Consider the following 27473-nt stretch of genomic DNA (forward strand, 5'->3'; position numbering starts at 1 on the left):
GTACAAATAGTTAAAGGGCTATTATTTGGAAGAAAGGCAAGACTCACATCATATTGATGTAGAGCTCGGTCGCCCCATTGGATGGAAATGACAGAGGTAAGATTTCCAGAAGTGAGCTCTCCATCAATGTAAGCATTCTAGAAGCGATTGAGGAGCATTCAATGGCTGAGATGTTGTTTTAAAGATTTTTACAATGAGAATACAACCAAACTTAAAAACCTTCCATCATTCCTCCCAAATTTCTGATCCCATCAATCTCTGGGGCGCATTCACCAAATCCTTGGAGGCCAAGAGACTCTCTTGGGTAGCAGGGACTGGAGCCTTCTCTTGAGGTCTCTGGCAAAAAGGGGATTGTGAGATGCATGAATTTGTGCTTCACTGAGGTGTACAGACACAGAGGGTTATTGAGGTGGGCAGGGGGGAGTAACTAAGGTGTAAGAGACTGGGTTACTTCTATGTCAACTGTCACTGGAAAATGGATGGACATTAGGAGAGAGAAAAAGTCAGAAAGTTCTCACCCAGATCATTCCCAAATCCATCAACTACCTTGTCCCTCTGCCATCCTCCGCCAGCCACCGTCACCTCCGCCTGGATGGCTGCAGCGGCCTCTCAACGGACCCTAGTCGGTGGCATGATTCTGCTGCTCGTGTCCTTGGCACATGAACAAGGAAAGGGCGGGGGGGCTCTGCGGTTTTCCTGCCCCTCTAACCTGTAAGCCCGTGAGGGCAGGGGGGCTACGTCTGTCCTGTTCACTGCCGAGTCTTGACCCACAGGAGATGCTCTCCAAATGTTTGTGGGGGGAATGGACAGTAGACATCTTTCGCAAGCGGAATATGGCACCAAGAAATCCTGGCACCTGGACTAAGTTCAATATAAAACCTTGACATTCCAAGGGATGCGCCCAGCAGCAGCTTTAAGGTGACATACATATGACCCGAATTCTGCCTGGTTGTTTTGAATGAATGCAAATCCCACGTTGCCCGGCCCGTGCTGTATTTGGTCTACAAACAATTCTTCAGATGTCCAGGGTACAAGGGTTCTCGTCTGTGAATGGTGGAAAAGGAACGGTGCCGTTAGGGCCCAGCGAACTTTTTTTGGCTTCCAGAGTTAATGGGAGACCCTAGGAAATGTAGGGCGGAGATGGCCTGGGAAAGGAAAAGAGAAATGAGTAGGGAGAGGAAGTGAAAAAGCGAGGTAGAAGAAATAACTAACGTTTCTTACGGGCTTGGCTTCATGAACCTCTGTTATGCCCATGAGATAATATCTTTTGAGAAACAAAAAGCATTTGAGTCTCAGAGGGGTAAGAAAAATGAGTTAGGACAGGATGTAACGCATTGGCAGCCTCGCCATCAGGTCCCCGGAGACGATGAAAGGTTGGTATTTATTAAGCACCTACTAAGTGTCAGGACTGTTGAGAACGGAAGGAAAGGCATCTTGCTGGCAGCTGCCAATGTCATGGTTTGCTGTCCAACAGCCACAGTCATGGGCAGACTCAGGTTTTGTGGGGCCTGAAGCTTATAGTTTTTGTTTGGAGGGGGGGGCCTTCGAGAAAAAATAAATATATATTTGTAAAAACATGAGATTAAATACAAGGCCATAATTGGAGCCTATGCAAGTGACAAGTCCTGAAGCTTAAGCATCTTTAGCATCATAGTAAGTGCATCTCTGACTATAGCAATAGTCACCAATTAATTTAAAAAGGGTCACAGTGGTGCCTCAAAAATGTTCATTTTGGAAATGAAGGGGAGGGAGGGGGCGGGATGGAGTTGAGTTGGGAAAGTCAAACATACTTCTCACACGAATCCATAAGCGCCGTGTTAATTACAGCCCCAAAAGACTGCTTCTCGGTGATTTTTCAAATTCCCTTTTGTTAAAAATTCCCTTTTTGTTAAAATAGTTTTAAAAAAAGTCTTATTTCAAGTGCAAATAAACAACTAACCCTGGATCTAAATACAAGCTTTTTCTGATCTGGAGGACTCTTTGCTGGGTTTCCAATAAATGTCTTGTTGTCCGGGTGATAAGCCCTGCATTTCTGGATTTAGACTGAAAATTCCTCTAAAATATTTTATAATCTGGTGATGCTGGGCTTTGACCAGATCTGGCGGGTGGTAGCGACGGGATTCGGAGGCACTCGCTCTCTGCACTGGGGTGCCTCTTGTATTTTCCCATGTATCAAAACCATTTGGGGAGCCTCTGAAAACCCCAAACATTTTCCTTTCCTTCCAAAGCAGTAGGAATCCTGTACAGACCAGGAGATTCAGAGCAAGTCAATTCTCAGACTACTCCTCCCCCAAAACTGCTCTAACAACAACCCTGTTACACGAGGGAGGGATTATAAACATGCTTAACAAAAGGGGAAACCAAGGCACAGGAAAATACGCAGCCTGCTCTAGATCACCTAGCAAGTTTATGTCTCAACAGCATATTCTGGCTCTCAGGAGGTCAGCCCAAGGTCACGTGCTGAGGAAGAGAGCAGGTTTCTAGGAGTGGAGAAAATAATCTTGCAAACAGATTTGGTAGGGAAAGGGCCGAGCATGATGGGATGATATGTGTTGATTTTAATAGACAAAGGGATTTGGGCAAATAAGAATTTAACAGAGGCCCTGGCCAGTGTGGCTCAGTTGGTTGGGCTTCGTCCCGCGCACCAAAACGTCGCTGGGTCGATTCCTGCTCAGGGCACATAACCCAGGTTGCAGATTCGATCCCTGGTCGGGGTGTGTAAAGGAGACAACTGATCGAAGTTTCTCACATCGCTGTTTCTCTCTGTCTCCCTTCCTCTCTCTCTCAAATCAATAAAAACATATTAAAAAAAAAAAAGAATTTAAAAGACTGTGACAAAGGACTGTGTGCATATTGGCAAGGGGAAAAAAAATAGAGATTTTGTAAAAATAGAGGATGGGCTCCGGGCCTAAGCAAATGGGAAGTCACAGAACCAACAAGCAACAAATCTGATGCCGGAGGTGGGGGGTGGGGGGTGGGAGACAGGGGCGGGTTAGTGCAGCACCCAGCAGATCCCAGGCCCTCAATCAATGTTTGTCAAAGGAATTTGCCAAGGAGGCCGAGCACTCACGTTGCCTCGATTTGATAACTACCATTTTCCTGGTTGCCATGATCCTGGCGTGGGCCGCGGGCCAGGAATCCAATGAGCAGAAACAGACAACGTGAGGCGGCCGCGCACACAGGCGAGCCGAGCGGGCGGGTGAGGGCCTGGGAGCCGGGCCCTGCAGTCGCCCGCCTGAGGCTGCAGAGGAGGCCAGCCTCCTGGGGACACTGCCCCGATCAGCTGGGGTGGGGGTGGGGTGTCTCGGTGTGGGGGTGGGAGGGAAGGAGTGATTTCATCTGTTTAATGAAAAATGACCTGAGCGTTTCTCTGATCCTGGAAACTCCCATCTAACCGGGGCCAAGGAAAACAGGATTAGGTCTTATTACTTCTGAGATGGCTTTGCATCTTCTCAGAAGGAGTTAAACTGGAGGGAACAGAAAAATCACCTCCTTCCGTGGCCCCCGCAGATAAACTCGGGATTATTTAGTGGGTCCATGGGACAGACTTCCCCGTGGTCCCCTTCTGACACTCTGTTCTACTTCGGCTTCCTTTGCCTTTTAAGCGGACACCCCGTTTCAGGGGATGTGTTCGTAATAACAGAAAGCTGACTCTACTGAATTCAGATGAGCAAGTCACCCCCTCTGGCATCTGTCTTCTGACAAGCTCCTGGCTTCAGGTTTAATATTCCCTCCTGACTTCCAAAGGGAACAGCTTCTGCCCTGAACCACAACAAACATTTTCCCCGGCGGCCAACTACTGACATGTAATTCTCTTTGTGCCCGAGTGGGGTGGCACTTGACACGATTTTTCTGTATAGATGTTTGAGGACACAGTCTTCCCAGGGCCGGTTTTCGGGTCGCCCAAAGTGCACATAGAAACCAAAAACCTCGCAGTGATCAGGTCAGCAGGGGACCATCTCCTCTGTGCCCCGATTCTTCCGACGAGAGAAAGGGCTGAATAAGTCCATAGGGCAGTGTTCTCTTTAATGCAATGTATATTTATTGTAAACAATAATATACACAAAAAAAAAAAGAAAGAAAAAGAAGGAAAGGTAAGTTTCACAGAGAGAACAAAAGTATGGGGGTGGGGGGCAGGGACAGGAAAACAAACAAAACACAAACACAAACCAAACCTTACCTAAAGACAAAATATGATTTAAATGCCAGGTTTTTTAAGTTACAGAAATATTTTTTTTTTAAAGATCTGCTTTTATACAGAAATTGAAAGATGCCATATTATAAGAGTGCTTTACGATTTTATTCTACTGACTTCTAAAACTGTTAATATATCTTTTTTTTTTAAATAAAAAAGTAAAGTTTGCTGTCTTTTTTAAAAAGCAATCCTCAAACTCTCCAGCCACAGAAGTAATTAAGAATTAAGGTCTGTCGGCGGGCCCGCCCCTCCCCCTTTCCTCCCTCACTCCAAGAGAACATGCAGGGGGAAATCCAGGACACAGGCTCGCACCGTCCTGTGTCACGACGCGCACACGGCGTGGGCAGCCCGAGGGTCTGTGGCAGAAAACACTGCAGGACTCAGTGATACACTACATTTGAAACCTCTCATTTGTACAAAAAAGAGAAACAAGTTTCCAGTTTGTTTTCAACAAAAACAATGAAGAAAAAAAATAGAAGGACGGACGAAAAGGCATTTATACAAATCTAGGACAAGGCATCCAAAGAAACTTGCTTTTAATAATAAAAAAAAAAAGATTAAAGAGATAAATAAAAAAAAACTGGTTACAGTTAAGAACATAATTTAACAACAGATGACCATACCCTTTGAGGAAGGCTCCAACAACCTATTTTAAAGAAGGTTAAGTTTTCAAAATAAAAAAAAAAGGAAATTCTTTTTTTTTTTTTTTAATTAAAACCTCTCCTTACAAAATAAATAATTTGAGCACGTGGAATGTCTTGAAGGTTAAACTGCTGGTGTTCAGAGAGGCACAGGTGACTGTGGGAGGACTGGAGCATCTGTGTTCCACATGGGGCCGGCCAGGCAACCAGGGGGCAGTGTGCTGGGGGGGGGCACTGACTGGCTGCTGAACCATCCCCAAATCACATTTCCTCTCCTCGCCTTTCGCTTCTTGCTTAAGATTTCAATGAACGAGCAAAGGCAGGGGGAAATAAATGCACTAAGAGAGAGCGCAAGTATTTTTCAGCAGCATGGTTTTTAAGGCTCAAGGTGTTTTGCTCTTGTTTAAAAAATATATATGTGATAAAGCTTACCATATGCTTCTCTAGGCTAACGTGTGTAGGTCCATACTTGCAAAATAAGGCCTTTATTTTTCTAAGGCAGCTCCTTGAATCAGAAAGCCTGAGGCATTAAGCAAAGCTAACTCCCCAAAACTCATCACATAACACAAATCTGTGGGTTGTTTTTTTTTCTTCTTGTTAATACAACAACACACTTTTTTTTTTTTTTTCCTTTTGTAAGAGAAAGCGAATCTGTACAAAAATACTCTGGTTGCAAGAAAAGCTAGGGCACGCTGTTCAACTAAGTAGTTTAGCTGTTGGAAAAAAAATAAGAGCATTTAATTTTTTATCTAAAAATATGTATAAATCCCCTCAAAATGGTAATGAATCATACACAGTACATACTAAAAATATTTAAAATAGAGAATATTCCTCACAGAGGACTTTTTTTCTTTAATTACTGCTAAAAAATAATTACAAAAAGTCCAAACAGGCGGAGAGGTTGAGCGAACGGGTCCCACGATTCTCCTCACGCTCTGGGCTCGCTCTGGAGGTTTCCAAGTCCAGTCTCTCGGGGACACTCCGCCGGCCCGTCGGGCCCGCCGCGCGCAGCAAGGTGGTGGCGCGTCTGGGTGGCTCATGTCTCTGCCTTGGAATCTGGGTACGAGTTGCCTTTAGCTTAAACGTCGTTATGGGGATCACGAAAGAAAAAAAAAAAAAAAAAAAGTCCAATGGGAATTCTGGTTGGTTTTTTCCTTTCTTTCTTTCTTCCTTCGGTTATTTTCACGATCGATCGCCGCGCCCCCGCGCCGGGCTCCTCAGGGTCGGGTGAGCTGTGTGTAGACGGGCTGTTCCCAGTGCTGCGGGCTGTGCGTCTGCGGGATGGAGGGGACCCCGGAGGTGTCGGCGATGGGCGTGTACATGGGCCGCTGCGCCGGGTTCATGTAGGTGAAGGTGGAGTAGAGGCCCGAGCCCTGGCCGGCCGCGTGGCTGTAGTAGGAGCCCGAGTTCTGGTGGTCGGCGTAGTCGTACTGCGAGCGCGTGATGGGCGGGTAGGAGGGGCTGTAGTGCGGGAGGCTGAAGGGGCTGTAGGCGATCTGCTGCGCGGGCGCCGGCTGCTGCTCGCTGTAGTGGCTGGGGCTCAGCTGCTCCGTCTTGATGTGCGTTCGCTGCGCCTGGCCCGGCTCCCCGCTCAGCGCCGTCAGCGCGTGCGGCGGCTGCTGCGGGGGCGCGGGCGGCGGCGGCTGCTGCGGGGGCGCCTGCGGCGGCTGCGGCGGCGGGGCCGCCTGCGGGGCCTGCGGGGCCGCCTGCGGGGCCTGCTGCGGGGGAGGCGGCGCCTGCTGCTTGGACATCCACACGTGGCCCGCGCCCGCCGGGGTCGCCGCGGTGCTGCTGATGCCGTAGCTGCCCGTGTAGGTGACCTGGCCGTGCGTGGCCGGCACCCCGGGGTGGCCGTTGGGGGGCAGGTACTGGTCAAATTCGTTGACGTCGAAGGTCTCGATGTTGGAGATGACGTCGCTGCTCAGCTCGCCGATGTCCACGTCGCGGAAGTCGATGGGGGGCTGTCTGCCCCCCTCTGGCAGGGGGCGCCCCTCTCGCTTCAGGTCGGCCTTGCCCGGCTGCACGTCGGTTTTGGGGGTGGTGGGCGGCGTCGGGGGGCCCTGGGACTGCCCTGCAAGCGATAAAAAAAGAAACGCAGGAAAATCAACAAGGGTGGGGCAAAGGCCAAGAGTCTTAGGAGCGGTCCTGGGACCCTCCCTCCCTGACAAAGGGTCCCCTCCCCCGCCCCCTCCTCCCTGGCACCCCCCCCCCCCACAAGGGCGCGCTGCGCGGGTCTGAGGTCCTGAAGGATTAACCCGCCAGCACGCACAGGGCAGCGGGTCTCCTATCGGGGGGCTCCCGGGACCCTCGGCCTAACTGCACTTGCAGAGGAGTCCCCTGGGTGCTTTTGGGGTGGGAGCGGACTAAAGAGGGGCGCCGTCCTGTGCAGCTGTAGAGGCATCCCGCCTCGCCATGAAACCAGTCTGCCAGGACGCAGGGGCCGAGAGAGAGTGTGTGTGTGTGTGTGTGTGTTTAGGGGCGTCGCGGGGCCCCCGGCAGGGAGGGGGGAGAACTGGGCGGCGGGGGCGGCGTTTCGCTCCCGGGCAGCTCGGAGCCGCAGGCAGAGCCCGCGAGGTGGGGACCCGGGGCGGGGACCTGGCGCGGGGCGGGCGGGGACTCACCCGAGTGCTCGCCGGGGGAGTGCACCTCGCTCATGCCCGAGGAGGAGTGCGGGGAGTCGGCCTGCAGCGCCTTGAAGATGGCGTTGGGCGAGATGTGCGTCTGCTCGGCCGCCTCCTCGGCCTCCGCCTGCCCGTTCTTCACCGACTTCCTGCGCCGCGGCTGGTACTTGTAGTCCGGGTGGTCCTTCTTGTGCTGCACGCGCAGCCGCTCCGCCTCCTCCACGAAGGGCCGCTTCTCGCTCTCGTTCAGCAGTCTGGGGGGGGGGGGAGAAAAAGGGGGGGGTCTGTGGGATCCGCCGGCCGTCGGGAGCGGGAGGTGACCGCGACCTCGCCGCCGCCCCGCACGCGGCCCCCTCCTTGCTTCTAGCCACTGCCCCGCCGCTGGTAACTTTTCTTAAAAAAAAAAAAAAGTATAAGAAGTAGAAGAACGCTCGCGTTTTTTTCAGTCGGACCCGAGCAGCGTCTCGGCGCCCCGCCCTCCCCCTTCCCCTCTATATTTTGGGAACCCCGCAGATGAAAATAGCTCCGTGCAGCCTGCGCTCTGAAGGTCTTTGCTACTGGAGTTATCCCTCCGCCCACCCCCAACTCCCTTTAAAAACTTTCCAAGGATCCCACTCCATCTGCAAGGAGCCCCTCCGGCCACCCCCCAGCGCAGGCTGCGCCCACCTATTTCCAGCAGCCTCCCTCCCTCCCTCCCCCCAACTCCGCGAGCGCGGTTTGGGGGGGGGAGGGAAGCAAACCTCACTTGCCACTCCAGCACCCACTTGGGATTGGCCTTCACGGCCGCGGAGATCGGGCTGGCGGCCCCCTCCCACGGGCGTCCTGCGGGTCTCCCTCCCTCTCTGGCTCTCTCCCTCCCCCTCCGCGCACCCGCCCCCTCTCCCGGAGCAATCCAAGAACTTGGTCAAACTCTGAGCCAAGTTACACCGCATCCCCCCCCTCCGGCCCCACCCCGCCGGCTCGCGGACCGAGACACCCCCCTGGTGGGAGGCGGGGCGCGGAGAGCGGTCCGGGCCCGCGCCCCCGCCGCCCCCGCGCCGCGGAGCCCCCGGCCGCGGCCCTACCTCCAGAGCTTGCCCAGCGTCTTGCTGAGCTCGGCGTTGTGCAGGTGCGGGTACTGGTCCGCGAGCTTCCTGCGCGCCGCCTGCGCCCACACCATGAAGGCGTTCATGGGCCGCTTGACGTGCGGCTTGTTCTTGCTGGAGCCGTTGACGCGCACGGGCATGGGCACCAGCGTCCAGTCGTAGCCCTTGAGCACCTGGCTGACGGCCTCCCGGATGCACACGGGGAACTTGTCCTCTTCGGTCTCCTTCTTCAGGTCCGGCTCGCCCTTGGGGAAGGTGTTCTCCTGGGGCCGCGTGTTTTCGGTATCGGAGCCGGAGCCCGAAGGGCAGGGCGAGCCCGCCGAGTCCTCGGACATGGTGGGGCTGGGGGCGCCGGACAGGCCCTTCTCCTGCTCTTCGGTCATCTTCATGAAGGGGTCCAGGAGATTCATACGCGGGCCCGGGGGAGGGGGCGGGTGGCCGGGAAAGGCGAGAAGCCGCGGCGGCTCGGGGACTCGCGGCGCGGGCTCCTCTCCCCTCGGCTGCCCGGACGCGGAGCGAGCGGCTCCCGGGGAGCCTGGCGCGTCACCCGGCGGCGGCGGCGGCGAGCGCTTAGGAAGGCGCGGGGTGGCCGGCCCGCAACTGCCCGCCTCAAGTGGGGGAAGCCGAATTGGCGAGGAGGAGGAGTGGGGGAAGAAAGAGCTAAAGCGGGGGCGTCTGCGCCCCTTCTCCTCTCCCCCTGCACAGAAAAGTTCCTGGGGTGAACCTGGCAGGTCGCGGCGCCACTGAAGTTCCCAGTTAATTTCAAGCTCCGCTCTCCGCTCTCCGACTCCCAGCCCGGCTGCTCTTTAATAAATACTCCCCCTCACCTTAGAGCCGGCCAGCCAATCACGGGGCTGGCAGGCGGCTGATTGGGCCCGGGTTTGCGGGAGGGGGGAGGGCCGCGGCACTGGGCTGGGTGGAGAGAGGGGCGGGGAGCGGCGGGGCGGGGCGCGCTGCGCTGGCCCGGCGGCTGGGCGGGGGGTGCTGCGGGAAGGCGGGGGACCCGGGACGTCCAAGTGTGTAAGTTTGCCGTACTCTCCTAATGTCAGAATTTTGGTGCCGTCTCCGCGCGAATCTTCGTGCGTGTGCGGGTGTGTGTGCGTGTGTGCGCGCGCGGGTGTCCGGCCAGGACCTACCCCCACCCCCAAGCCTTTCTTTCCACCGCTTTCTCCGCGGTACCGGGGACTTCGCTGGAGTTCTCAGTATTCGCGAGGCGAGTCTCTCCCTAACGCGCAGCCCAGTGTAAGCGCCGGGAGCCTGCGTCTGCCGAACGTACTCAGAAATGGTCTCTGGAAACAAATGTTTTGGTGACTCAGCGCCCGCCGTTCCTCTGTAATAATCCATATAAATAGATTAACACGCTCCGGTTCGCGGGGGCTGGCGCGGCTGGTCGGGGCTCTGCTGCGCTTTTGCACAGGGAATCAATGAAAACCAAAGCTAGGGCCCCGCGGAGGCCGGCGCGGCGGCGAGGCCCCCCCGCGCTCTGCGCTCGCCCAGCCGTCCCGCACCCTCGCGACCTTGAACTCCGACAAGTCCTTCTCGGGCCCCCTCCCAAGCCCCTGCCCCGCCAAAGCGCCTCGGTGACAGGGCGGCCGCTTTGACGGTCTGCTTCCACCTCCCGGCCGAGTCCCAGCGTGAGCAGGGACGTTTGGCCCTGGAAAGAGCGGGCAGGCGGCTCCGGCTGGGACCGACCGAGCTTCGCGAAGGTGGCCGTCCCGGCCGGAGGCTGCGGCCGGTCGGTCGCTCGGTCTGTAAAAGGCCAAACAAATGGGCACCGCCGCGGACGAAACGGGCCACTTCGGCGGAGTCCGCCTGCTTTCGCCCTCCTTTGCAAACACCTGGAGGGGCGCAGCGCCTGTCGCCCTCACTTTACAGTCCGGTCCTTTTGTGACTCGCGGACAGCTGGGACTTCTGCGGCAGGGGTGGAGGTGTCTGATGCGTTTCGAGTGTGATTTGAGCGCAATCTTTATGTTTACACGAATGTTTAGAGTCTGGTTGGGTATCTTTTTGGGGGCAGAAGAAAAACCTTAGTTGCCTGCGGGTACCTTGTCTTCAGAATCGCATATAAACTGTGGAAAACTCTCCATTTTCAGCTCCCCCCTTCCTGGCTCCCGCAAATATTCGCCTGGATTCAAATTTTTGTTATTGTGACTTGGCCCCGCATCCTATCAAAGACTTGTTTATTTCTAACTTGCAAATTGCGGACACTAGGACAAGATTTCAAAGACTGTTTTCCTTGAAGGCTTTTTTTTTTTTTTTTTTTAAATCTCGTTTTCTTCCGAAAAACTCGACATTCCTTATAGGAAACGAAACTCTCCAGAAAGTAGTAAGTTGCAACCCTGTTAAATAGTATTTACTTTTTAATAGAATGTAACTCACAGTGGTTGTCGTTGGTACCTTAGAGTTTGTTTCACAGGCAGTTAAGAGATCTCTCCATACAATAGTCTTGCGTTCATGGCTTCCCTATACGATGGGAAAATATTAGAAAAAATTCCTTGCTTTTCGGGGGGAGACAGTCCTGCGTAGTATGCACTGATTTGTTTCCGGAGGGGACATTTGTGAGGATAACTAACTGTGTGATTCGCAGACACCTGACCCAGAAGGAGGCTCAGAGACCAGAACTGGGGGCAGAAGTTTTAACCAAGGCGCCTATATTTAGTTGTATTTTATTGTGATTCCCACGTTTACTGACATAACAGGCAGCGAAGACGACTGAGGCTTGAAGATATTTTTGGAATATTTCACTAAAATATTGGTTTAGAAAAATACGTACATATAAAAATATATCGTAATACAATTAGGTAATAGGACGTAAATAATACATAGCATTTTAACTAGTAAGTTACGGTACTGGATCCGTTTTCTGTTGGTTGGATGCAAGCATTTTGTGTCCTTGTATCTTTTTGAAAACAGGATAAACAATCAGTTGACTTAAAAAAATGGACTGCCGTTTTCAGCTGCATCCGGAGGGGGCGCCAAAAGCCCAGAAACTGTCTTAACCCTCCGAACCGCCGGGCGTTTGACCCGCGCTGGTGGAGAGGGCGGTGCGTTCCGCTCAGTCAGAACTGCTTTGCTGCTGGGATTTACCTCTGCAGAAATCCCTACACCATAGATATTCCTTCCGTGAGCACCCACCTCTGCGCAGCCCAGTTAGGGGACCTGGGAGGTGCGTGTCTATAGAGGACTCAGCAGATAAAAAGAGCATCCTAGGTGCCTGACATTTCTATTCTGCACAGAACGCGGAGACCGAGGCCACGGGAAGAACCCCCACCCCCACCCCCACCCATCTCCCAGGGGCCAAGCGTTGCCCTCTGCTAGGCGTGCCAGGACCAGGCCGAGTCTGACGCGTGGGCACCATCGATTAGCCAGTGGGCGGTCCCGTGTCTCTGCTGGGGCCTGGGTGCCAACTCCCCCACCCCCTTTCAGGTACTCGGTTCGCTCCCCTATGACTTTTCCCGGTCGCCCCTGACTTCGCCGCCTGGCCCCGGGAAGACACTCGCAGTCTCCCACCTGAGGACCTGAGTCAGACAGAGCCAGGGAGAAAGGAACCCTTCCCCAGAGTTGCGGTTATAGATGGGGAAACTGAGGCCGCTGGCCCAGTGTTAGCCAGAGCCTTCTGCCAGGTGCTAAACGCGTCGGGATCCACAGTCTGGTGGGGCCGAGGGAGGGAAGGGGCGCTGGTCAGAAAATGGACAGGCAACCGGCGGCCCTGCGCACGGAGGCGACAGCGCGCGCTGGGTCCCGGCACCTGAGCCAGCGCCGCGAGGTCTGCCGCCGGGCGCGGAGACGCGGAGGTGCGAGTGGATCCCCAGGGGAACCTCGGGAAGCCGAGGCCTGGGGTCCCCCCCTTCTCTTTCTTGCGGCGTCCGGGGCCGGGGCCGGCGCCGGGCTCAATTTCTCCAGCCGGGGCCGCCAATCTCCCTCCGCGTCTACGCGGGCGCCGAGGCAGGAACCCAGAGTTGGCGCAGAGCGAGTTTCTCCCCCTCTGCGGGGCGGTGCAAACACGCGGTGCTAACACGCAGTGCAAGGGGATGGGGGCTCCATCCCGGGGTGGGGGCGAGCGGTGTGGTGGATGGGGTTCCCCATACCTGAGGAATTAAGGATCACAACCTCCCTTCCCCAGATTTCCTTAGCCAAAGCGGGGACCGTGTCTAAATCCGTTTTCAGCAGGGATGCGCGTCCCTAGAAGAATTTGGGTGGGGTGAGCAGCGGAGTCTCCCAAAGGTCTCAGCCCTGGGGACACCCTTCTCCTGCCAAGTCCCCGGGTCTCCGTTCCCTGCAGAGAGAGACCCTAGCCCCGCGGGGCCTCAGGTCCGCGCGGCGCTCCCGGCGCTCGGGGTCAGCGGAACTTGCCCGGGCGCGGAGCCTGCCGCCCGCCCCGTCCGCGCGGGCACCGCTCCCCTCTGGAAGCAGCGGCAGGTGGGGCGAGGCTAGGAGAGTCCTCGGGCTGGACGGCAGCGGCAGAGGGCTTCGTGGAGGCGCCAGACGTATCCGTGACCGGCCGGAAAAAGTGACCTCTGGACGCGGTGCCCCAGTGTGTGTCTGTCATCACAGGCCCTCAGACCTCCCAGAAACACGCTCCACAGACGCAGGTGACTGGAGAGCCCTGTGCGTGTATTTCTCCCGAAACGGGCGCCCCACTCAGGGAGATTATCTGTCGTGTGTCACCTCTGACTGTGCAATCCCGGCGCCCCTAACGCTGAAGGCCAAGGGGCTTTTTGGGTTTCTTCCCTTCTCTGTTTTCGGAGAGAAAGGCGGTTTAGGTGGACAGGAGGGGAGGGGGGCGTGAACCGTCCACGTGCTCCCCGTGACCCGGCCTGGTCTCAGGGCGGCGGTGGCTCTAACCCATCGGGGCGCCCCGGGGAGGGGGCGGCGGGGGCGGTTCGGACCTGAGCCAAAGCCGGAGCCGGAGCGGCTGGCTCCCCGCCCTGGCTGCTCTGCGAGGGGAAAGGACGGTGCCGGGAGAAGTTCCATCCCAAAGGGGCTGTGCTTCCCAGGGGAGTGGGCGCCTTTGGTGCCCTTCCTCTTTAAAAAAAAAAAATCCGAACTTTTCCAAAAATATCCACCTTTAGTCAAGGCGCAAGGGAGCCGCGAGTCATCTGGGTACCTCGACGCACCCCTAGAACGGCCTGCGGGAAATTTCCTAGGCCGAGTTCCCCCACCCCCTCAGCTTTCCGCTTACCGACCTTTCAGGCTTTCCCAGCGAAAGGTGCCCTCGCCCTGCTGACTTACAGACCCACACAGCAGCGCTCAGCGGCGCCTTTGGAGGGGCTCCGCGGGCCGGGCTCCCTGCGCCCCACGAGCTTCCTCCGCAGACGCCGGATTCGCACCCGCGCCGCCGCCTCGCCTCCGGCACCTTCCCGTTTCGGGTGTTGGGACCCGGGAGCGCGGCCGCAGGAAGGAGCTGAGACGCTCGCGACGTGTCTCCGAGGTTCCCCCAGGGGACGGCGGGGCTCCGAGCGACGCCCCGGCTCAGCCCGAAGGGGCTCCAACCCGCTGCTCCCCCTAAGAAGTCCCACTGGGCGCGCGATTATTTCGGATCTTTATTAATAGCGGAAAATGCCTCCATCAAACCAGGGGAAGGGAGAAGTGCTATTAATACACAGACGCGAAGGTAGCTGAGCGAAAGACGAAGTGTCCCGTGTTTTCGCTCAGTGCTTTCCGTCTCGGCAGCGCCGGGCCGGGGCAGAGCATCGCCCTGGCTCCTGGGACCTGCAGATTTGCTGGGGCCCAGCCGGCGCCCTACCTGCTGCGAGCTGGGCTCCCCCTGGAGCGGCTGCGCGGGGCGCGGGGTTCAGGGGCGCAGCCCGGCCGCGCTCCTCGGGTCTGAGCTCGGGCTGCAGCGCCTGAGGCCCCAGGAGGGCCAAGGTCAAGAGGTCAGCCCCCAACTCTGGAGTTTCCGCGAGAGGGACGCATTTAGGGTGGGGGCTGGGCTTTCGGAGCTGTAAGGTCACAAGCACTGCAGGGGGTAGGCCGCCCTAGAGCCGGTGAAACAGCCCCGGGGCCTCGCGCAGTTGGGCAGCGAATACCCGGCCGGGTCCGGCCCGGTCCGGCCCAGCCCGGTCCGGCCCGGCCCGGCCCGCCCGCTCTGGTTGGTCCCACGCTCAGTCCTGCGCGCGTGGCCGCCTGCGAGCCTGCGGGAGGCACCGGCTGCACCCGTCAGACTCCATCCCGGTTTTGTTTGGGGAGGAAGCAAAGGGTGTCTCTGGTGCTCTCCCAGCCTCCAGGAGGCGGCTCAGGGATTTGGAGAAAGCAGGGTTTTGTTTTGAGTTTTTTCCCCCCTTGTCTTTCCTTCCCTCTATGGCATCTTTTTCCCAAGGCCCTTTTCACTGATGTAAAAAGTGATGAAGTGGGCTCTTAAATACCCTTTCATCCGGCCCAGCCTGTCATTTTTATGGTTTTTCTGGATGAGTGTGAAATTTGGTCTGGTATAGGAGAGAGGAACAGGGTTTTTTGGGGTGTATGTGTGTGTGTGTGTGTCCCTCCCTTAAGTCATTAAGACCTAGGGAATCTCACCGTCTCCTTGTCACTGTCTTTAGGACAAAGTGTGTTTCCGTCATGTGAGAAAGGGCAGACTGTCCTGTGCCAGACGGAGCCCTAGGTTGGCTGAAGCAGGAGGGAAGGCCTGCGGCCTGGACCAGGCAGGGGCTGAGGGCAGAAGCTGCCTCCCTTTGGGGTGCCCGGAGGCTCACAGAACTCAGCTTTGGTTGGCAGGAGAGCGCTGTCTTTTTAGTCTCATGTGCCTGACTATCCGCGTGTAAAACAGAGACCAGAAAGCAATTCCTGGGATAATCCAGGGGCAGAGTCACCCTAGATTCCTGTATCAGGGCATTTATTCGTCTTCAAAAACGAGAGAGTCCGAGAGGGCCCCAAATGTAGGTGTCTTGCCCTGAAACGCTCATTGTCAGGTGGAGACGCTTTCCTCAGGAATAGGAGTGAAGGTGGTACCTGGCTGCGGGTTGATACCTCTGTAGGAAAGGAAGGCAGGGTGGGTGGTCTTGGCTCAGCCTAATCTGCTCAGGCATCACCCACGCCCCTAGGGTCCCCTGCCCCCTGCCCTCCAGGGACCTGGCTCCAGCAGCTCCTGAAGGAGCCCCCATCCAGCTTTCACTTGAACGAAACTGTAGTAAACGCACGAGGTTCACGGACAGCCAACCAGGTGCTTGTGACTTTGCGAGGCACGGATGATGGAGGCCGTGCAGGGACTGGGGGAGCAGGCGCGGGTCCCTGGATCTGAGGCTTGGCTCTGGGACACCAGGCGGCGGGTTAGAGTTCTGGGTGCAACGCTGCGGTGCAGACATCTTGTCCTCTCTAGCCTCTCTCGTTCCCTGCCATTCTTCCACTTGCCGTCTCTCTCCCCGTTAGCCCAACATTCAGCAAGTGCCGCTGGAGGCTTACTACGTGCCTGACACCCAAAGGGGACAAGATTGGGTCCCTGCTGTTACTGTCTGTGTCTGCTTCCCGCCAGAATTCAGCCTCTGCCACCAGTGCTCCGCTCTGCCCTCCGGGCTCATTGTTCTGAGACCCTCTTTCTCTGCCTCTTCCACGGAGTCCCCTTTTCTTGCTCCGAAAGACTGTGTGGGTCACAGAGGGCTGCTTCCCATCCTGTGGCTCCATCAAAGTCCCCAGGGGAAGGCGCAGCCTGGGGAGAAGTGGTCCAGAGCTCCTGGCTCAGTGTCAGGGTCCCTCCCATCCCTTGGCCCTGGAGCCCCTTCTCTTCTAGCCCTGGTGATGCTGTTTTGCTCTGTGCCCCAGCCATCATCTCCCACCCACCTCTCCCCCTTTCTTGGTCCCAGCCCAGAAATGCCTTGTAGTGTGTGGTACGCTTCACTCTCTCTTTGGGGGACATCTGCCAACCAGCACAGTGGTGATGACAGTTTCCAGATGATTTTCCAGGAGCAAAGAAGTCTGGGGGAGGAGAGAGTGGCATTGGCCAAACGCTGAGTGGGCTGAACAGTGTGGTTCCGGAAGAGGCCCGGGGAGGCAGAGTTCTGCGGGGCGCCAAGACTCCTTTTTTTCCCCTTTAGATTCTGCCTGCAGCGAAAGTCACTAATTGCTTTTTGTTTTCCTGGCACTTGGGAGGTTCTTGGAGTCTGACCCTCCTCCAGGAACGTAGGTCTGAGGAGAGCAGGGCTGCGGGGTGGTATCGGCGGGGCATCCGCCGCCAGGCCCACCGGCCTGAGCTCAGCTAGGCGTGGGGCCTGCGGCAGCAACTCCTGGGTGAGTCTCATCAGCCGAGACTCACCTGGAGAGGTGAGGCCGAGGACGGATGCGCTGAACGCCGGGCTCTTCAATCCTTGGGCCCAGCTTCCCTTCTGTCCGGGCACTTTGATTTCTCAGTCAAGCAAACCGGGGGTGGGAGGGAGGGTGCCTTTGAGATGTAAGGGTGGGTTCGGCGGGTGGGAAGGTGACCGGGTTTAAGCAGCACAGGGCGGCAGTTACAGAATAGCCGCACAGATGTGGATTACGGCGCAGGGGGTCGGGTCCACGGTATCGTGATAACTGCGTGCGGGGCCAGGCGGGTGCCTGAAGCAGCGGGGGAACCACTCTGTGAAGCACATGATTTTCTAACCACGTTGCTGTGCATCTGAAACTAACACAGAATAATACTGAATGTAAACTGTAACTGAAAAAACCCCAATGGGTTCGAAGAAAACATGAGACTCTTCTTTGATTCTGAAAAATCCCAGGCAGTGCCTCCTTAGCGGGGAAGGAGTTGTCGACTGGCCTACGTCTGCTCATTCCTAGGAAGAGCCCTGGCCCCCCAAGTCTCTCCCACGTCCTCAATGACTCACGGACGGAACTAGCCCAGCCCTCCTGTATTTATGTACCGACTTACTCCCTGTCTTCCAGATTTTCCTTTCTTGGGTACAGGGGACGCTTCCTTATAAAGCTTTTCAGGGAAGGGTGGCTTCCCAGATAAAAGAAAAAAGACGCTCTCCTTGAAAAGATGAGACTCATTCAGACTATAGAGTAAATGGCTGTTAAGGCTTAGAATACTCTCAGTCTATGAGGCAGCTCGGCTGTAATGGGGGAAAGAGATCCAGCTGAAACACGAACCCCTCTGTGAAGACTAGAGGTCTCCCCAGGAATAGATATTCGCTTCCCTCTCTGTGTTCTTACTACGTTTCGTGCATGCCCCTCTGTGCTGTCATTTGTGCCTTGTGCATGTATGTTCACCGCTAAACTACGATCTCCTTGAGGACAGGAACACAGTGTTACCCCTAGCTGATGTGCCGCACAGACTCTGCTAAGTAAATGTTCACGGAGGGAATGGATGACCAGAATTTAGCCAAAGCAATGAAAACCTAATGGTAGATTACAGCTACCAGGCACCTGGTGGGATGCTTGGGCAGCTGGATGGGATGTCCTTATGGCTCCCCTCCAAATGTGTCCTGTAGACAGATGGCTGCTTGTGCCATTTAGAAAGAATTCTGTCCTTGCTCTGGGACCCTCTTCTAAATCTCCTACCCTTTGACCTTTTTCTGTAAGAAAGGGCGTTGGAGCTGTGCCTTTGGAGACTATTTGGAGTGATGGATATAGAGCTTTCAGATTGCAATCTTTTTATATGTCTGGCCTGGATTTACAGGTTTTGAGAAAACAAACCACAAACTGAAATCATTATTAACATATCAGAACCTCTAAAAACCCCGGGACCTCGCTACCCAAATATACAACGATAATAAATATTTTTTTCTCCCTGGTTTTCTTGCTTGCTTTCCTAAGCACAAGGCGCAGTCCTCCCACGGATGAGCCTCGGTGTGGCCGACTGTTGAATGAATGGTGGTTGGGGGTGGGTGGACGGGGGGTGGGGGCGGGTGCAGAGGAGCCGGTTATGACCCGGCTTTCCTCGGCAGCTCCTCTAAGGAAGGCATTTTCTTTTCTCTGCAAACCGAGCTGCTGTTTGTTTGGAGTAGGAGAGCTGTGGGCATGGAATTAGGGGGTGTCATGTGGGCTGCACGTGTGGCTGGAGCTACCTGAAATCTGCAGGCTAATCACTCCCAGATGGCCCCAGGGACTGAGGTCCCAGGAGCCCCAGGAGCACAAGTTCCTCCCCAGCTCCTTCTGGGGTGGATTTAAAGGGAAAGAGAGCAGGGAAGTGTGTGTAGGTGGGTACGGATGTGTGATATCTGGGAACGTTGGGGACTCTTGCAGTACAGTTTGGACCTAATATCCTGCATCTTCTTCAACCAGAAGCATTCAATAAAAAAAAATAAAAAATAAAAATCACCCATTGCCACCCTGTCCCTAATCCCAAACTGTGATATATTTGGAAGCAGTAGAGGAGAGGAAGGCGAGGTAGAGAACATGGGAAACAGGGGGCTGCAGGGTGGGGTGGGGTGGGGTGGGCGGAGAGGTACTCATTCGTTACTAACTGTCCAAGTGCCACAGCTTTTTGCTGCTCCTGGGGGAGCCTTGCTGCTCAGAAGGGTGGGGCGGTGCAGTGAGGGGTCAAGGATGGGCATCTTCCTCCAGCCGATGGGCAGCGACCCCGTGTGGGAACTGTGGGTGCCAGCTGGGGGGGGGAGCTCTGGCCCGGCCTCTGTCTGTCTAGAGCCGCATTTTCCCTGCTCTGTCCAAGGCACTGTGTCCACTGCTGTCACAGCTGGGGTCCCTATCCCTTTGCCCCCATAGCCAGTGGTTGCCTGGACTCGCTCATCGGGCGCCACACGGTTCCTACCAAACACCAGGGGACCCGACGAGGGGTCTCGGGGGTACACACCCTCTCCCCGCTCTCCTGCCTTCTCCCACACATCACTCTGAAGCACATGTGTTCACCTGCTCCCGTGCCTTCTCACCTAGTGCGGAAAAATAATTTGATGCCAATGAACATCGCCTGCCGCCGCTCCCCGCCTCTGCGTTGGAAGGGCCCTGGCACCTGCGCGTCAGCTCCATTCCCTGGACGTCCCCGGGAGGCGGCGGGGAAGAAATCACCCCCCCGCTTTTTCTGCACAGACACAGAAGCCCCGAAAGTAGCACGTGGCTTGGTCAAGGCCACGCGGTTGAGGGGAGAGGCAGGTCCAGCCCGAGCGGGGGTGCGCCTGCCTCCCCCGCGAGCCCGGCACACACAGAACCCCAGAGTCCCACGCGCTGCTCTCAGCGAGGGCCGCCGGCTCCGGGCTCGCGGGCCAGCCGGCCAGGAGCCCACTCCCCCGGGTTCTCACTGTTCCCCCTGGGCGCCGGCTCTTTTCTGGGTCATGCAGAGAAACTGGGGCTCCAGGCTGTTGTGAAGCGTGTCTCTGATCTTATCTTCTCCCTTCTCCCCTAATCAGGGTTTGGCTGCCTTTGTCCCTAGCAGCAGAGAACAAAGTGTGACTTGAACCGTGCACAGTGAACGTGGCTCTTAATTTCCTTTCCAGGAGACCGGCTCTGGGTTCACAGTGGTGGGGCCTTGGTTGACTTGGTTTCCCAGGACTCATTTCACTCCAATATGTGTTGGGGCTTCTTTCTCCTTGGGGTCACGTGGCAGCATTTTAACATCTTGATGGAGGCTTGTCCGGATTTTCAAAGTCATTTTGTTCTACAAACCAGAACTGGGATGTCACCATTGCAACCTGGGGATGTGCAGGCCCCTCTATAGCGGTTCCTTTTTCTTTTCTTTTTAAAAATATGCTTTTTATTGATTTCAGAGAGAGGAAAGGAAAGGGAGAGCTAGAAACATCAATGATGAGAGAATCATTGATTAACTGCCTCCTGCACGCCCCCTGCTGGGGATTGAGCCGGCAACCCAGGCATGTGCCCTGGCTGGGAATAGAACCGTGATCTCCTGGATCCTAGGTTGAAGCTCAGCTGCTGAGCCATGCCGGGCTGGGCTCCCCTCTCCCTTTTTCTGCTTCACAGGGACATTTATTAATAAGAAATGTTTGCAGAGCCCTTCCTATGTGCTCAGCAACTTGCAAAGGGCTTTCACCTCGATGCCTCACCTGTATCTCCCCGGGAAGACCTCTTGTGGATATTCTTACCTTCTCCCCATTTAACAGGTGTGAAAGCTGAGGTTTAGTCGGTTTATTTACTTGTCCAGACTCTCAGTGTTAAGGGGTGAAAACCTACACTTACGACAGCAGTGAAACAAGAAAGCAATGGCTGCCAACTCTCGGACGCTTGATGCTTTACTGCGAAGACCGAGGGGGCTGTGCGATGGTCACCTTCGTTCCCCAGCGAGGGAGGCTCTTTACTCGGGGCCTTATTTCTTTTTTTGGCCTTGCCTAGTTTCTTTGGACTCTGTGTTTTAGGGCACGACGTTAATTCACACTGGGCGTGACAGTCCCCAAGCAAGGTCGTCAGGGGGCCTACTGAGAATCATCATTTCTCAATGGCTGTCTTGCATTTTGCATGAGCCATGGCTGAAGGGGTGACCTCCCATGGAGGCCAGGCTGGGGCCCCTCAGAGCCTTTCTCTCCCTCTGCCCAGACTCCAAGGGGTCGCCTGACATTGACGGGCCACAGAGAAAGACACTCTCCTCTTGGGAGGAATCAAGATGAGGATCCTCTGGTCCCAACCTCCTCTTAGTGATAACACGTTTCACTTGCACAGCGACGACTCTGTTGAAGGCTCGGTCGTGTTGAACGCGAGGGGAAGAGGGTTGTGATGCTGGTTTAAGGAAAGAGGAAGCTGACAGAGGGCGGGCAGGCAGGTGGCTGTGGGACTGGGAGCTCAGATTCCCTGAAGAGGCCAGTGTCCTGTCTCTTGTCCGTCAGCTGTTTCCTCCATGGAAGAGCCAGATGATGGCTCAGCTGGACTCAGTCTTAATGTTCACCAGTTACTCTTGTATAACAGGTTGGGGGGAAAAATGAAGTGGGATAAAGGCAGTTGCTAGGGATGGGGGCAGACGATTTCAAGAGAAAGACAAAAATCTATTAGTTTAGGAGCACAATTTTTGGTCGCTCTCCAGGGAGCCAGGGAGCCCAGTGGAAGCAAGAACAATGGCAAATTCAAACGCCAGGACTCCGGCCTCTGGGAAGCTTCCAGTGGGTGTCCTAACGACGACACAGAGCCTTTAAAAAGGCAGCGCACGCTCACTCCACAAGCATCTCACGAATGTCTCCGCCAGGCCTGGCTCCGTGCTAGGTGACTCCCCAAAGTGACTGGCTCAGCGGCAACTTCGTTCCTGAATTCATCACATCACGCTCTGCTGAGGCCCTTGTCAGTCTACCTTTTGCCAAGAAATGCCACTTTGGGGACCTGATTAGAAAAGAGAGAAAGCCACACATCCATGCCACCTAATCGGACACTCCCCTGGGCCTTCCCATGTGTGCCTGACACTGGTCACAGCTGTTCTCTAACTCCGTGGTCACCAAGGTTTCCATGGCCCTTACGAAGGGCTTTGTGTATTGGAAACTGTGAATAAAAAAGTAATGGGAGGGGGAAAAGGGCTACCCGTCGAGCTCACCCAAACCCTAAACCTCAGACTCTTGGAAGCAACCAGCTGCCCGAAACAGTCCCAGACGCAAACAGACAGTCAGCAGGGAGGGCAGGGACGGTTCCCAGGAGGCTGCTGCCGCCACCGCCACCGGCGAGGCCTTGGCTGCCCAGTCCACACGGAGGAGGAGCGGAGAGCCTTTTTAAGTTTCTGAAAGCAGGACACTCTCTTCCTGCCGCCCCCTCACCTCGCTCCCTCCGACAGGGCTGCCCCCCAGGAGCCAAGAACAGCCTCCCTCTGGATAGCAGGCACCTCTCCTGCCAGCGCTTATCTGGGAGAGCGGGAGTCCCACCTTTCAGATCCCCCCCGTTTCTGAAAGAAGGTATTATTGTCTCCAAACTGCCCAGGTCAGGAACAAAGGCAGACTCGGGTCTTCTTTAGGTGGGATAGGATTGGGTCGGCATTCCTCTGAAATGGCTTGTTATTACAGCCGATTTCTGCTAACAATTACCTGACAGCACAGAAAGGGATCCCACTCCTTTAGGCTCTTGTTGAGCTTCCCTTTTCTCTCTTTGTGGAGACTTAAAAAAAATCAGTGCATACTTGGAGTTCAGATTGATACATGTCTCGTATACCTATCTCCATGACGTATGTGTAAATCTTACTGCACAAATAATTATGTTATACATGCGTGTGTGTGCATGTCTATGTGTGCGTGTCTCTGTGTGTGTGTGTGTGTCTGTTCTCAGAGAAAAGAAGACAGGGATAATTTCTTTTGCAATCAAGTTGTCTCTTCTTGAAAACAGGATTGTAGAAAACAGAAAAGAGCGGTTGCTGAATTTTGGAAAGATATGTAGAGAGAGTGTGATATGGTTTGTTTCACAAAGCGATTTAGTATTTTTTAAATGATCTGACTTGAGCAAACGCCTTGCACATAATTGATGCTCAGCAAATATTTGTTGAAAAGAATGGCACCTGCCTGGCTTGGTATATTCACGGAGAAGGCAGTCAGACGATACGCTGGAGTGGGTTGGGTGGGAGTAAAGGTTTGATTGTTGGTGTGGGAGACAGAAGAGTTCTGAAATTCTAATGCGATGAAGCTTAAGCAGATGGCCAGGACGTTTGGTTAAATCTAAAAGCCAATTTTTTGTCAACACAATACAATCTCTTTATATCTTTCAGGTAATCATTCTAATTCCAGAGTTTCTTAGAGCGAGAATGTGACCACTGTGTTCCTGTAAATAGTTGTGTGACCTTTTGTAAAACACATTCCTCCACAAGCCATTTCCCTCAGATTAAAAAACAAGAAGTTGCCTTGTCCGGATTTCCATAGATTTTTAAGGTGCGTTGACTCAGGCTCACTGGGGATTTTGACCGAGACAAGAGCGAGATGGAAGAAGCCAATCCAACCCAGACACCTGGCATTATCAGCATTGCTGTTCCGTGAGATCAGTTTGGTGATAGAGAAGCTGGGGTGGCATTAGTGGGGTCCCCAAGTGCCCCCGCCTGGTGAGAGCTAAGATACTCCGTGAATACCCCTTGCAGCCTGACATACCTCCAGAGCTCAACCGAAAATTCCCCGAATACCAGGAGATTTGGTTGTTTGGGGATGGATGGAAGCTCCCTTGAGACTCCAGACATGTGGCAGCCTTTTCAGAAGTAATATGTGTCGAGAGGGGGTCATGTCCATGCACTATTCTCTGTAATATGAGCCTTGTACCAAATGAGCAGGGTTCTTTTTGATGGGGATGGGTTTGATTGCAGATAGATGGGTCTCTGTTTGTTTGTTTCAACCCAAACCAAGGTGTCACCTTCCCCTTTCACCCCTTTGTTCCCACCTTCTCGGGATCCCTCTTTCAGGCCCCACACATTGATTTTCATTTTCGACACTTAGCACCCGACTTAGTGATCTGAGATCACTGGCTCGGAAAACGGGAAAGGTCAGTCTGACTAACACCTCACCCAGCGTCCTGGGATTAGCATCCAAGAGAAACAGAGCAGAGATGGGCTGCAGGCTCCCCAGACACGATTCCCACGTGTGAGAAAGCCCGGGAGCAAAGCTCACTGACATCACTCGAGTTCAGGATCCAGGGCTTTACCTGCCTGAGGTTGGGGGTTGGAATTTTCCAGGAAGAACCCAAGAGCTGGGCTGGTGGATTAGAAGGAAGGCAGGGGGAGGGAGAGGAGTTCTTTTCTGCTAATCAAAGGAGAAACCAAGTAAAACGGAGGAAGTCCAAGAAAAACACACCTCTATTGTTCTGGGGGCATAAGATGCTGGCTGGGAGGCTTCATTGAGTAATCCGAGTCACACCCTTTCTCCGTGGGACTGAGGAATGTTGGCTGTTTCTCGGGAGGCCAGGTGGGAGGTGGGCAGACAGGTCTATGGAGATGAGAATTTCTTGGAGCTGGAACTCTCTGAACATCCCCATGGCCTTGCAGCTGGGAGGCTGGGACACGCGGTGTTGAGTTAGGGCCAGGAGGTGGCAGCCACAGTAAGGGGTGGGGGGTGGGGGGAGAGCAGAGAAAGGTGGAGGGAAACTCGGAAACAGGGAGGGAAATGACTCTGTTCTTTCTGCCCTCATCCGAGCAGGGGCTTCTGTGTCCTGCAGAGCCCCTTGGCTCTCTTTCATTAAACCACAGGGCGGATACCCAGGGAGAGGTGGCGTGTCTGGGTCCGGGGTGCGACGGGGAGCGGGAAGTACCAGTCATTTCACAAGAAGGCTTGACAGTGGAGAGAGCCAGTGAAAACTGGCAGACCCCCAAGGTGGGTAGGGAAGGCTGGCCCGGTGCGAAGAGCGCCTGCTTCCCAGAGCCGTGCGGGGACGCTGGAAACCGGGGCGGCCCACGCTGTGCTGCGGGCCCCCCACAACATCGCTCTCTCTTCCCCATCCGTGGTGCTTCTCTACGGTGACATGCCAGCTGCTGGCCGTGCATGAACTTCCATGGCCCAGGGAAGGATTAAGGTGATCAGACGTCTTGGCACATTCATTTCCCCCAAAAGCAAGTTCTTAAATGTAATTCTCATGAAGGTGTGTGGGCTCCTGATAGAGCCTGCTGCCCTGCTTCACCCCTCTGGGACTTTAGAAAAGCTACACCCCATCTCTGGGCTTCAGTTACATCTCTTACTCAAAGGCGGCTCTTCGTCAAATTGAGCACACACTCCCACTTTCTTTCTCGTTCCCTCGGCCCGGAGGCTTCCCTGCGAGATCGCGGACGCGCTCCCTCGGAGTGAGTTCGAAGGAGCTCAGCACGAGGGAAGGGTTGGAAGCAGGCAAGAGCTTTTTGGGCTGGAAGACGGAGGTCCTGTTGCCTTTAAGCGTCCCCACGCTTAACTACAGCAGCAGAGAAGAGCTAATCACCCACGGGGCACCAACCCTGGCACCGGCAGGGTCTAGGATTTGCGTGGCAGCCACCACGGAAAATATCTTTGAGCTGAGGAGGCGAGGGATGAGCCAGTCTGGGAATGTTTCCGCAGCGTCGATAGCCATGTTTACAGTAGAGCATACGGATGGAGTTTAGATTTGACGCATTTCCATCACTTTTCACAAAAGGGTTTTCCAGCCAATAAAAGATAAACCTTAACCAGCGCTGGTGTCTGACTCTATCCGTCTGCGACCGCATAGGAGTACCTGACGACGGCACTTAGCATCTGCCAGTTCTTTATCACATCCATGCCGCCCGGGGTTCTGAATTTTCTGAGCATTCAAAGCAGCGGTCTGCAGAAGGGTCTTTGCCAGCTATGCGGAAAACAGCTCTTCGGGAGGACCCTTAATTTGGGGGTGCCACCTTCAGTACCAGGGCACTAAGCAGTGGCTTCTGCTGTAAATACAGGATGTGGTAGGAACCCAGAACAAGGAGAAGCACTTATGGTTGGCTATGTTCTCAGCTGTAGTTGGGTGCTGACTGGGTGCCCTCTCTAAAAATACTATAGCTGCTGCTAATTAATAATAACAATGATACTAATCCTAGAATTATGCATTGAAAAACTGTTATTCACCTTGGCTCACAAAGCACCCCAAAGCAGCAGACCTGGACTTCCGGCCTAATTTTCTCCCAAGGGTGACAACACTAGGGTCCTCTCATGCGGTTACCCTGAGGATTTGGGCTAGTGGGCTTCGTGTGGAAGGGTCCCTGGCATTTAATAAACGCTCAGCAGAGGTTCGTTGGGTTAGCTCTATGCCCGCAATAGAACTGAAGGTGCACTGAGGCTCAGGGCAATGAAATAACACATCCAGGTTCACACAGCTGGTAAGTGGGAGGTTGAGATCGAAACCAGGTCTGTGTGTGGCCATCACCTGGGCTCTTCCCATTTCTGCAAGAGGGTGACGAGAGGCCCTGGAAAGCCACGTGGACAACCACTGTCCATGCTGCTGGTCCCTGAGACAGGTCTCCTGAAAAATGGGGCTCAGAGGAGAAGATATGAATGTAAGAGCCTTAAGGAGAGGGTATTAACGAAAACGTATGTTTCATGGGTGGTTACCATGTGATCCTTTCAAATGTTCTGGGTATTTGAAATTTTCTTAATAAAATTCTGAGGGGAAAAAATGGAGCAATGGAAGAAAGGGGAGGCTTAGGTGGAAGGCGGGAGGGCCTCTGCCCAGTGACCCGAACTGTAACCTCAGCATTTTCTAGAGGCAGGAAGGAGCAGCCATGGCCCGGAGCTCTGAGCACCATTTCTGGGCCTTGGCCCCTGAGAGTTGGCTGGCATCTGCCCTGGGTGGCAGATAGGTTCTAAGAAACAAAAAGCCTCTTTTCCCCAAATGTTGCTGGTCGCCACGTTACATAATACAGAGTTAAGTGTCTGCTGTGAGGTTGGCAGGAGCCTGAACGTGATATGTTGATAGTACGTGGAGTCTTGCATGCAAACTTTGTTTATACGCTGGGCTCTCCCTCCCAGACCAGGGCAGGTAGCTGGCTGCGGAGCCTTCTCTGGAGCCTGGAAGCGTCAGCATTTTATGGACACTCATGTTTATTTTGCTGTCTAACTTTGTTAGCCATTGTGAGGTCGGCTAAAGCAAAACGCTGTAGGATGGAGAAAATGCCCTTTGATAGAGAGGCAACTCTACGAGCATCTCCCTTGTCAGACAGCACCCTGTCCCTGGAGGAGGGGCCGCCCATGGCCAAAGGAGCCTAGATTCTACATTGATGTTTTGTCAAATTGCCTGAAAATTGTTTTTTTCTGTGGATGCCATTTAAATAGCCATGTTTTCATGTCCAAGTTGGCCGCTGGCTTTTGAGAACTGACACCTGGCACTCCATCTTGGAAGGGAGAGCAAAGAAGACACCTTCCAGCTTGTCACCTCCAAGCCATCAGGTCTGAGTGGGAAAGGGGACCAGCCCTTTTCAAGAAGCCCTTGCCATCCCAGCCAAGAAGGAGCTCGGGCCTCAGGTTGAGGCAGGTTCTCACCGAGCAGCCAAATGTTTGCAAAACAAGCACTGGGCTGAAGAGGCTTGGTCTGCAGAGACATCCCGAGGTTGCGACAGTCTTGGAAGATGTGAGCTGGTGGAAGAGCCCTGGGGAGCCAGGGCCAGGAGGCAGAGCTGCCTGGGAAAGGCTGGCTCCCCTCTGCT

At 54.8% G+C, this 27473-nt stretch overlaps 1 protein-coding gene across 1 annotated transcript; it reads right to left on the reverse strand.

The window, feature by feature from the left end:
- Nucleotides 1–4714: 4714 nt before the first annotated feature.
- Nucleotides 4715–9322, reverse strand: SOX9 (SRY-box transcription factor 9). Its single transcript, XM_081161527.1, has 3 exons — nucleotides 8522–9322; nucleotides 7458–7711; nucleotides 4715–6907 (listed from the first exon to the last, which is right to left on the reverse strand). The coding sequence occupies exons 1-3, from the start codon at nucleotides 8950–8952 to the stop codon at nucleotides 6054–6056; spliced, it is 1539 nt and encodes a 512-aa protein (XP_081017653.1). The 5' UTR covers nucleotides 8953–9322; the 3' UTR covers nucleotides 4715–6053.
- Between the last annotated feature and the right edge of the window lie 18151 nt (nucleotides 9323–27473).

Source organism: Miniopterus schreibersii, assembly GCF_964146895.1.
Source record: "Miniopterus schreibersii genome assembly, chromosome: 16".
NCBI lineage: Eukaryota > Metazoa > Chordata > Mammalia > Chiroptera > Miniopteridae > Miniopterus > Miniopterus schreibersii.

Coding starts and splice junctions, on each gene's coding strand:
- SOX9 (XM_081161527.1), bottom strand. CDS start 8,952: ATGAATCTCCTGGACCCCTTCATGAAGATGACCGAAGAGCAGGAGAAG. Junction 7,712..8,521: donor ACGCTGGGCAAGCTCTGGAG/GTAGGGCCGCGG, acceptor CCCCCCCCCCAG/ACTGCTGAACGAGAGCGAGA. Junction 6,908..7,457: donor CTCCCCCGGCGAGCACTCGG/GTGAGTCCCCGC, acceptor TATCGCTTGCAG/GGCAGTCCCAGGGCCCCCCG.